The following is an 11,415-nucleotide window of genomic DNA, read 5'->3' as shown; positions in this document are numbered from 1 at the left end:
CTAATGGCATAGAGCTGAGGCTCAACCTTCAGGGTCGTGTTTGGGACGAGAGGAGGAATTCATATGGAAATGACACTGGTGCTGCCACACAAAAAGAGACAAGGCTAATGGAACTGGTGAAATCAGAGTCGACTCATTTCTGGGACCGTTTTTGTGGAAGTCCATCTCTGTAGGGAAAAAAAAGGGGTTGCGGTACTTTAGCATATAAAACAAATCAGTAGCATTGTTTGGAAAGCCTCATGGAAAGTTTTTTTTTCCTTTTTCTTTTTCTTCCTGGTACCACAGAGAGAATCTTAAATGCTGCTTGGTTCATGGCCACTAGATGGGAACAGCAGGCTTCTGTACTCTGGATAAGCCTCTGCATTAACTACACCTACCATATAGGTACTTATTTATTACTTTAAAATCTCTGTTGTCACAGCTAGGTTGGAATAGTTCACCAACAATTTGTACCCACACCATTCACCAAAGTCCTTCCTTACTGAGCTTTACTGAGAGTGGCCCACCACCTAAAAAAAAATACGGTTCCTTACTTCTGATTGACGAGAGCCGTTAACAAACTGTTTCTTTCTTTCATTCAATTTTTTAAGTATCTGCATATTACTTGATTTTACATGAATTTGATCAATTTTAAGGGGACTTTTTAGCATTCAGCTTGAAAGGAGTTTATCTAAATTTCAAACAAATTTCATCTTTAACTGATGACACGAGCAGCTCATTTATAGCCTACTGACCGTTATTATCATTCTAGCTAACATTTCGTTTCAGAGATTAGGAACCGAGCCGTTAGCCTCGGGTAATATTTTCCACGTTCCATCATGTTCAGAAATAAACGTACTTAAATAAACGTACTTTCGCCCTTGTTGCCGGGGGTAGTGCCATCGAGGGTACTTTTAGCATGTATGTTTTACCAGGAAAGCCACATGTGCTGTAGTTTTAATTAGCTTTTAGAGCAAAGCTTTAAAGTCATATCCGTGATATTACGCTTATACTACAGTACATTCATCTTATCAGGTAAAAGATACATCCTCAATGTACAAAAGATGTATCTTGATGGTACCACATCCCATCCATTTAGGTGCCTTTTTTATTTCCTGAGAGGGAAGGAACGCCTTGTAGCTAAAGCTAACTGACAACAGTCTCTAAACTGTTAGCTAACATGCTAACTCTTGACCATCAGAGAGGTTGCTTCCTTGCTGAGGAGACACTCATTTATCATCACTGAGATGTACAGTACTTTTACTTTCATTCCTTAAGTAACTTTAAGGATGGATAGCCTACTTTTGTACTTTTAAATGGTGAGGTTTGTAGATGCCTTAATTGTGTTAATTAAAAAAGGGCGCCATGTTAAAATAAAAAAAAAAAGGTTGCCATGTTTATTTTACTTAACTTTATTTTTTGCACATTAATTCAAACACGCCTGCAGTGCATTGGACTTATTTGCTTCCTAACAAACTAGCTTTGTTACTCATTGTGCATTCATTCCACTGAGACCCACACACACGCACGCGCGCGCGCGCGCACGCAGAGCTCTATTTACTCTGGAATATTATTGGCCATATAAATGGATTCTCTCTCAGGGCGATTGTAAGCATGCGGTATTTTGGATGAGCGCCGCGGGCGAGGAGGAGTCTGTCACTCCCGCCCAGTTCGCCAGGACACAGTGCGCGCGCGAGAGAGAGAGAGAGAGAGAGAAAAAAAGGCAAAGTTCAGTGTGAGCGAGCGCTCCGTTGAGAGAACGCGGATGCACTCCGGTTCATCCAGGCTGCGACCGGACGAGACGAGACGCGCGCGCATTTACGCGTCTGGAACGGAATTGAGCGTGACAGGGAGAAAGTTGAACACGCGCACTCGGTTTACTTTCAGTTTGACATCGCACGCGCGTCCGGGACGCTGGTCGGAGAACAGTTTTGGATCAGAAGAGTTGAAGTATTTCACCGAGGAATGTTATCTGCAAAGATAAAAACCACGAAGCATATTTTGCATTCTGATTTATTTCCTAATATGCCTGGATTAAAAAAAACAAACAAACAAAAACAAATTCTCATTGCTGTTCAATGCTTATGACATGGAGAGCTTTATGAACTTGTTGACCTGTTAATGATGCACTGTTGGATTTTTAAATGCTGTGCCGTTACCATGGCATGCCATGTGACAGTTGTGGTACTCCTGTGCCAACTAGGGACTGCTGCGTTCTCGCTGGAGATCGGAGGTTACGATGGGGAGTGGGGAAGACCTGCGAAATGCGAGCCGATCACCATTCCCATGTGCCAAGGAATCGGCTACAACATGACACGGATGCCCAACTTCATGAAATACGATAGTCAAGAGGAGGCGAGAATAAAACTCAGCGAATTTGCTCCTCTGGTGGAATACGGCTGCGATGTGCACCTCCGCTTCTTCCTGTGCTCCCTGTATGTGCCCATGTGTACAGACAAAGTGTCCAACACTATTCCAGCATGCCGGCCTATGTGCGAGCAAGCCAGGCAGAAATGCTCTCCTATTATGGAGAAATTCAGTTTCAGCTGGCCGGATTCATTGGACTGTTCAAAGCTGCCAACCAATAATGACCCTAATTCACTGTGCATTGAGGCTCCAGAGAATGACACGGTGCCTGAGACTAGGAAAGGGGAGGGCATGCTGCCTGTGCCCGCCAGACCCAGGCAGTCCGGCGGCGGGCATGGACAATCATCTGGGACTTGTGAGAACCAGGAGAAGTTCCAGTATGTGGAGAGGAGCAAGTCATGTGCGCCACGATGCACCCCCACCGTGGATGTGTTCTGGTCCAGGCAAGACAAGGACTTTGCTTTCATCTGGATGGCCGTGTGGTCTACTCTTTGCTTTGTCTCGACTGCATTCACAGTCCTCACCTTCCTTCTGGACGCACAACGCTTCCAGTACCCTGAGAGGCCTATTATCTTCCTCTCCATGTGCTACAACGTATACTCTGTGGCTTTCATCATCCGCTCTGTGGCAGGAGCTGAGAACATTGCCTGCGACAGGGAAAATGGCCAGCTTTACATCATACAAGAGGGCTTAGAGAGCACAGGCTGTACCATAGTCTTCCTCATTCTGTATTACTTTGGCACGGCCAGCTCTATCTGGTGGGTCATTCTTACGCTTACCTGGTTCCTTGCAGCTGGCAGGAAATGGGGGCATGAAGCCATCGAGGCTCACAGCAGCTACTTCCACATGATCGCCTGGGGCATACCGGCTTTGAAGACCATAATCATTCTCACCATGCGCAAAGTGGCAGGTGACGAGTTGACCGGACTGTGCTACGTCGGTAGTATGGATGCCAGTGCTTTAACCGGGTTTGTTCTCATCCCTCTCTCCTGCTATCTGATCATCGGCACCTCTTTCGTCCTTACTGGATTTGTTGCGTTGTTCCACATCCGTAAGATCATGAAAACCGAAGGCACCAACACGGAAAAGCTGGAAAAGCTCATGTTTAAGATCGGGATCTTCTCTGTCCTTTACACTGTCCCCGCCACTTGCGTGATAATCTGCTACTTCTACGAGAGACTCAACATGGACTACTGGAAGTTCCGCGCTCTGGAGAGCAAGTGCGTCTCTTTTCCCGGACGAAGGGTTGACGACTGCTCTCTGGAGTCTTCCGTGCCCACCGTAGCCGTGTTCATGCTGAAGATTTTCATGTCCTTAGTGGTAGGCATTACCAGCGGAGTCTGGGTGTGGAGCTCAAAGACTCTCCAGACTTGGCAAGGCTTGTGCACCAGGAGGTTATCGATGAGGACGACGCACAAGCCCTGTCCTAGCATCAACTGCAGCAGCTCCCACTGTCATTACAAAGCGACCGCGTTCCATGCGAACAAAACGGACTCGTGCACAGACAGTCCCACGAGGGTTTGACTAAAGTGCGGTGGCAGTCTGAATGCAATTTGACATCATTCAAATAAAATAGGCATTTTAAATACCTACCTTGCCTAGCAAAAGCATCTAAAAGCTTCATCCTGAGGAGAAACGATAAAGGCAGAGACTGTAACAGGTCATGCTGTGTTGATGGCATGGTTTTGTGATGTAAATACAGATATTAATACGTTCAGCAAGCTGAAATGTTTATTTATTACAGCTATTTAAGTATCGCTTGTCAATGAATGCACTATACTGTACATATAACGGATGCTCTGAATAAGTCGGGTGTAAGAATTTGGAAATATTGTATATACATATATATATATATATATATAATTATTTTTTGGATGAAAGAACAATAAACATATTTTTTCGCAACGACTTTGTTTAATTACATTCGCTGACCCACTTTTTTTTTTTTTTTATGAAAAACGTTGCATGAAGCACATTTATAAATGATTTCCACAGTACGCTGTTATGTCAGTAACAGATTGGAAATGAGTGCTGAATGTTTTCACAAATGTCTTCTTTTGTTAGCACTTCTCAAGGAAATGGATTTTGGCATGCAAAAAAAAAAAAAACCACGGAGAGAGCTCGTATAGAGCAAAAGCACTCTGAAAGATCATATTTCTCATAAGTCTGGTGAAATCTAGCTTCTGAAAAGTCCTAATAATGATAAAGTGGACTACAATGGAGAAGTGTAGAGTTGTGCATTTAATGCTAAATTAAAAAAAAAAAAAATTATTAGCATAATTTCCATTTAATACCCATCATAAGACTGTTCTTTACACCGCTGGTCATGTAACAGTTCTGAAATTGCGTATAAAATTAGTAATAATATGCAGTGAATTTTCAGCTTTGTTTGAAAATGTTCTGCTTATTTTGTATCCCGTCTCGAAGCTACAGTCACACTTTCCTAAGTGACATGAGCTGTTATTGCAGGGTCTTTATTTTAATTCCGTATGTGTTCCACAAGCCCGCTGTCAGCTGATCACAGTCTTGGCTACTACGAGATTGAAAAGAGACGTGAGATCAGAGCAGTTCTGGCCAGGGCTCTGGTCACGTTTACCGACGTGCTTGTACTTGTGGGTTATTTTTTTCTTCTTCTTCTTCTTCTTTTTTCTCAAACCTCTTCTTGTCCTCAAGGGCAGCTGTGACTTCACATGCCTTTTTGACATGTTTATGAAGTGCGTCTGGATTCACTGCAGAGTAATAGAGAGCAGGGAAGATTTTCAGGAATGAAATTTGTACATGTTCAGAGCTTTATGTTCGCACACCAGTGAAATCTGTATACTTGTTAAAAGGCGTCTCTCAAAGCCAACACCATTAGTCATGTTTTGCAGATGGAAGCTAATCCCAGGTCTAGAGTAAATAGGATCTGAAGAGGCGAATCTCCCGGTCCAAATTAAGGATTAATACGTGTCCATAAAACTGTCCTGCTGCACTATGTTCTCTACTCATGAGATTTTTGATATGAAATGTAAATATTTATTCTAACCAGTTTTATTATGCATTCTCTTAGCAGCTCTATATCTAATTGTTCCGACGTTTGTCCTCAACATGGCAGCGCTTGAGCTTTGGATTTCAAGCATGCTATATTTGGACTAAAAATTTTGCTTGTCTTAGTGACTAGCTGTTATTACATGGTGCATTAACAACAATGTACCAGTTGCTATGAAGTAAAATTATTGCTTGAATTTTTCTGCATCATTAGTATGTATCATCACATGCTAATTTGTAGCTTTACAAGGTCTGGACATGCTTTCGCCTATGTAGTTATTTTAGTAAGAGCTTTAGTTATGTTAGTAATAAGCCCCTACGACAGCTTGTTCTTTTGTACACTTAAAGACGCATATCAAGATGGCTCAAAGATAAATAAATTGCTTTTTTTTTTTTTTTATGTCTGGTCCCAAACCCTGAAATGTTCCCTATCTACAACACTGGGTTTCTTGGGATCGGGTTTTAACTTCCTCAAGAGGCTTTAATTGGGATATGTTCGGATTCATTCATCCAGAGTTCACCAATTAACATCAACCACCTTGTCATTTAAAGCAAAATTGGAATAATTTCTAACTTCTCAAACATGAACGTAAAGTAAACGTTGGGATTGACGCTTGTCCATCCACTTTTTGTTTGAAAACGAGTAATTGAACTCAAACTCTTATTCCTCAGTCAGTCTTGAACGTATCTCGTTCCTAAACCCAAACAAAGAGATATTTGTCATGTAGATTTGACCGACACGGACGGTTTTAGGTTGAAGTGTTGGTGCGACACTGCAGCGTTTGTGCCGCAAGAGCGCTCAGTTTATACAGCAACAGCCTTCATTATTCGGCCCATCAAGAACCCTGAACATAAAGGCCCCATTGTACACCTTGATGTTAAAGTTCTGAATGCTATTTTAGGCAAAGCATTGCTCAAAGAAGCCCCCTTTCCAACCCATTCAAGCCCGTTATAAAGTGAATGTTAATGGCCTTGTAAGTGAGCTTGAGAACGGGACAAGATAGAACAGTTTTGTAATTGTCCTGCAACTCAGAGGAGAAGCCATGTGTATGTTTAACAAGAGGCTCATTAAAACACCAGGGACTTTCCCCTCCTCGTTTAAATAAAGCCAGAGGAATAGAGCAAAGGAAGAAAGGAATAGTGCTCATTACCCGTTACCCCACGGGTAGGATCCCTTTCCTTGGGTGTTTGAAGTGTAAATAAGGGGCCATGGTGAAAGCACATTGAAAAGCTGTTGCCACCCAAAGGTTTTTCTTTTTATTATTATTTTATCTGTTGCTTTATTTAAAGCTGTGAGCATTATTCATATGCACTCACTTTCACTTGGGTCACACATGCACACAAACTTAAACATGGTATTTGTTTGATAAATAGTAGACATTGAGGAATCGAGTCATGTGGGTATATTTGCAGACCTTGTAATGTGTAACATCCTATAATATTTCAGGTTTGTAGCAGGTGTATTTGGCTGGTGTGTACCAAAGAACTTTTTTTTTTTTCATCTCAACAAATACATAGCTTAAGCGTTGTCGTTCAAGCCAGCCCATCTATGAGATGCACTCAAGGGTTTAGTGGATGGTTAATGGTTCTGACTTTCCATAAGGCTTCTATGTCTGGAATGGAAACGGTCTGTTTCATGGTTTTGCATAGTACATAAGGTTTCCACCAGGAGAACAAGCTGAGAAACCCTTTTAACGTCCTGGATGTAAGCTTTTTTATTTTTTTGATGACATTTGCTTATATTCATGACAGAACAACCTTTATTAAAGTGAACCTTTGGATCTAGACCAATGACCTTATTAAGACCAAACGCCATAATGCATACAGATGACTGGAAGTTGGATGGTACTGTTGCCATTACTCTCCAGTGGTACCTCTTGGTAAGTTTGGAAATGTTTCATCACTTATTAAAATCCCTTATTGGACTTGCCCCTAAAAAATACAAGTGGCCTTCATGAGTGCTAATTATCTCCTTTTGTCACATCCAAAGAAAGCAAGTTGAATTGGCTGAATCATTTATCCAGTCGATGAGCAACTACTCACCTGGAATTCAAGGCTGCGCCATTCAGAAAAAGAAACCTATTTAAACTTCATACTATAAGTATATTAACACTGGAAATCACCCAACTGTCCAGATTAGTTTCTGGAGCATGTGTGCCAGGAAACACATTTTGTATTTTTATAGTGTTTTTTTTTTATTTTATTTTATTTTTTTTAAAATCGGGCCTCAGCTTCTCTTGCCTGACTTGTTCAGTTGTGACAGTCAAGAGCAGGCCCACTGTCTGGTTCAGGCAATCCTCAAACCTCCAGACAGTTCAACCTGACAAAAGGGCCTTTGCTGGGCTTTGGCTCGGGGATAGGCAGCACAGAGACGGCTTTGTGCTGTGGTTGAACGTCGGAGACACACCGTGTCTTGTTGCTCGCCAAACTGTCAGGTCTCTCTGGTCTGCGCAAGCCATCCTTTTTAATCAGGTTGTTTCTTTCATGGCTGTCATGTCGAATAGGAATCATACCACTGCTAAGAGAAACCCATGAACCCTTTACAGAACATCAAGAAAGAATCTTTAGTTTTGGTTACGTTTTTTTTTTTTTTTTTTTCCAGCTCAGCCAAAAAACACATATATTGAAGGCTATATGTTTTCTGCTGAGGCCTGGCAGAATACAGTGTACGCCTCCTATAACAGAGTCAGTCCATGGGAAAGGAAAAGTGCCTCATTAGAAAGATTAGCAATAGCCTACTGGGTTTTTATATCCAAATCTGTTTACAGCTTAAACACTTGCCTTGTAAAACTGGCCATCCCATGGCGACCATATCAAGGTTCCTGTTATTAGTGAGATGAGACGCTCAAGGCTAGTAAAAGGCAATGCCCCCAGCTGAGCCATATGCTGTTGGTTAGTCCCCGTCACGCTAGCCATGCTAGCAGCCCGTTCTTCTGGCATCCAACTTCCCTTACTCGGGCCTGGCTGGCGTCACCTTGCCTGGCTTATGACTCACGCATGTCGGTTGATCATGCTAACGGTGTCTCGGATAACATTCCTTGCAGACTGCTGGCTTGCGTGAGGAAGCTCATAAAGGTAATTAAGGTGTCTCAAAATGAGCAGGCCGGTCAGTTTAACGGCAGCTGAGAGGATTGTGGAGGCTTGTTCTCTTGGCGTCAAACAGTAATTACATTTTCCATGGTCATTTAGCGTCTAGGGGTGTTAATAATTAGCCTTGAGAGGATGTCAGAATTCAACTTGTCATGAATTGTATTCACGCAATGTTTTAAGTCCCCTATAACTCTGCTAAGGTACCAAAAAAAACCCTTGGTACTTGTTTATTTAGGAGGGAGCAAAAGATCATTGTGGAAATTTCATCATGCGAAGTTTAAGTCCTGAAATAAGCATACCACTTGAGTGTGTGTTCCAAGAGCCAACTGTTATCTAATGCTCAAAGCCATATGGCTTGGGGCCTTCTGTCACAGTGGGTTCATAGCACCTCAAGTCAACTTTTAATGAAATGTGAAGTAGACTCTGGTCATTGGTGAATTGTTTGTGGCCCTGAAATTAAAACGTCTTGAGATCAGTTTTGTGACTAGTGTTTAGTCCCAGTTCAATGAACCTGGCCTGAGATCAGGAAGAATCCTAGAACCATGGATTGACTCAGATTGGATGCTCTCCACTGGCGTATTTTCTTTTCTTTCTCATCCATTCTTGCTGCATTTGATTGCTTGACCTTCCTCTCAGTGGAGTGTTTTGGAACTCTTGCTGTCAACCCAAGGACACAACCCAGGACCTCACCCAGACCCTGCACTTTCTCGGCAGCTGCGGCTGCTGATTCATCCATCTCTGAAACAAGCCAGATGAGAAAAAAAAAATTTGCCTCCCACTCATGCTCAAAGCACGGCGTACGGTAAATGATTGGTGAATGTGCTCCTGTTCTTTTATTAGTTTGGTCCTTCCGTTGAGCTACAATCCACCGTAATGTTTTTTTGACCTAAGCTTAACAACAATGGCTGGAAGTTCTCCAAAGATTCTTCAAAGATTCGCACCCCTTATGTTGATCTTGGGTCAAAATGACCTGTTGTAAGGGGAAAAAAAATAAAGTGCTAAAAATGATTTGTCGATCGTGAATTTTTATGTGCGTGTCTAAGTTTCTCCAAATAAAATGAGGGGAAAAAAAACCCATAGAAATAAATTATATTTATATATGAGATTAGAATCAGAACACTGTGACTTGAGAGTAAAATTGGGATTAGAAAGTGTTTAAAGGTGCTTAAGGTGTGGGGGGGAAAGGGATCTTATTAAATGTTACACATACAACTGATATCAGGAGCATCTCCAAGCGAGGTGTTTTGTGTCACCGTAAATATTATTTATATTGCTAATAATGCAAGCATATATTGAGCATTTAGCTATTAATAAAAATAACATTGGCACAATGCGTAGCATTACAGCAACTGCTTACAGCTCAAGAGTATCTGGATCTTGAGCTTGGGTCTGTGTGCATGTTTTCCCTGTGTTTTCCATGCTGCTTTCCTCCCACCTCCCAGATCATGCCAGTAGCTCAACTGACTTATGCTAAATTTCCTCTGGCGTGAACGAGTGTGTACAAGCTTGCCCTATGATGGACTGACATCCCATCCAGGGTGTATTTCCACCACAAATCCAGTGTTCTCAAGACTCTGACAGGGATCAACTGGGTAGTGAGTGAATTGTATTGCATTTCTATACAAAGTTATATATTCAAAAGGAATGCCCTGAGTCAGCATGATTGGGTCACTTGTTAAGTAGTAAACAGAACATGAGGATTAACCTTACAAATTACGATTGCCCTTCAAAATTTGACAGACTTTAGCAGACTCTGTTTATCCAGGCTGAATAGACAATCACGAAAGCATTCCCAAACTGAGGAAGGAGTCAGAGACACTTAAGAATCCTTGGCTAGGGAGAATGCCAAGTGCTGTGAAGTCCCTTTTGCTGTTGGCTGACATCAACACATTCCCTTACCTTCCCATCTGTACCACATTTCTAGGAAGATGAGCTGCAGTTCACTCAAAGTTCTCAATTGTGAGCCATAAAAAAGGGGGTTCTAGGCCCTAAGCGACATACTACTTGTGGAAAAGTACTATAAATATACTATAAATAGTATATTTAAAAAAACAACAAGCATATCACATTTGTATGAGTGGCCTCTGGTGGTCCGGGGGTCTTACACTGCTTATAGCGAGCACCAGAATTTGTATTAGGTTGTGCGAGTGTTTTGGTCCCAGAACAACAGTGTAGGACGTGAACTGGCGGTAGATGTGTGGGAGCGCAGCGAGTGGGAGTGGAAGGCGGAAGGCGATGATGACGGTGGTGGTGGTGATGGAACGCGGGCTCTCACAGGTGTCAGGCTCCAGGCTGACCTGCTCCAACAGGATGTGGTTTTCCCGCTCGCGCAGCACCACGCTGCAGGAACACTGCTGACTAACTGGGAAAAGTGGGACTGTGGGGAAGAAGACAGCCAGGTTGGAGTAGTGAGAACAACAGTGTGTGTGTGTGTGTGTGTGTGTGCGTGTGTGTTTGGCAGAATCAAGCACACATGGCTGTAATCTCAGCACACCGCATCAGTGAGATCTCCGGGTGTAGCGTGCGATTACTGTTATTATATCTGAGCCGTTTTCCCAGCAGATTCTTAGCGAGCACCGAAGAGAATATTACGCTTGGATGAGAAAATCACTGAACTCCAATTAGACAAACGTGTGTGTACTGAACGGAGAGGTTCAGAACGATTTAAACTTGGTCTTAGACATATCTACAGGTGTACGTTATAACGAAATGCTTGCGCACTAGCTGAAGTGAACATCAGTGTAGTTATATGCTGAGAATACTTGCCTACCAGTTAGCACCACAATAACAGTAACATGTCTGTGTGAACAAAACAACACAATCGTTCACGAAAATCTTTTTGATTTCAGGAAAATTTAGATTTAGCCATGGTTTTGACCCTTTCTTTTTCCCGTGCCCTCTTCGGCTCTACCCGTATTATTCACAGAATATATAATGCGAAACCGTACTCCT

General features: G+C 42.4%; 1 protein-coding gene across 1 annotated transcript; it reads left to right on the top strand.

The window, feature by feature from the left end:
* Positions 1–1,710: 1,710 nt before the first annotated feature.
* On the top strand, positions 1,711–9,369 carry fzd9a (frizzled class receptor 9a). Its single transcript, XM_053618182.1, has one exon. It carries the CDS (start codon positions 2,101–2,103, stop codon positions 3,868–3,870), a length of 1,770 nt encoding a protein of 589 aa, XP_053474157.1. The 5' UTR covers positions 1,711–2,100; the 3' UTR covers positions 3,871–9,369.
* Positions 9,370–11,415: the final 2,046 nt, after the last annotated feature.

This window comes from Ictalurus furcatus, chromosome 28 (assembly GCF_023375685.1).
Source record: "Ictalurus furcatus strain D&B chromosome 28, Billie_1.0, whole genome shotgun sequence".
NCBI lineage: Eukaryota > Metazoa > Chordata > Actinopteri > Siluriformes > Ictaluridae > Ictalurus > Ictalurus furcatus.
This window is presented reverse-complemented; position numbering and strand designations above follow the sequence as displayed.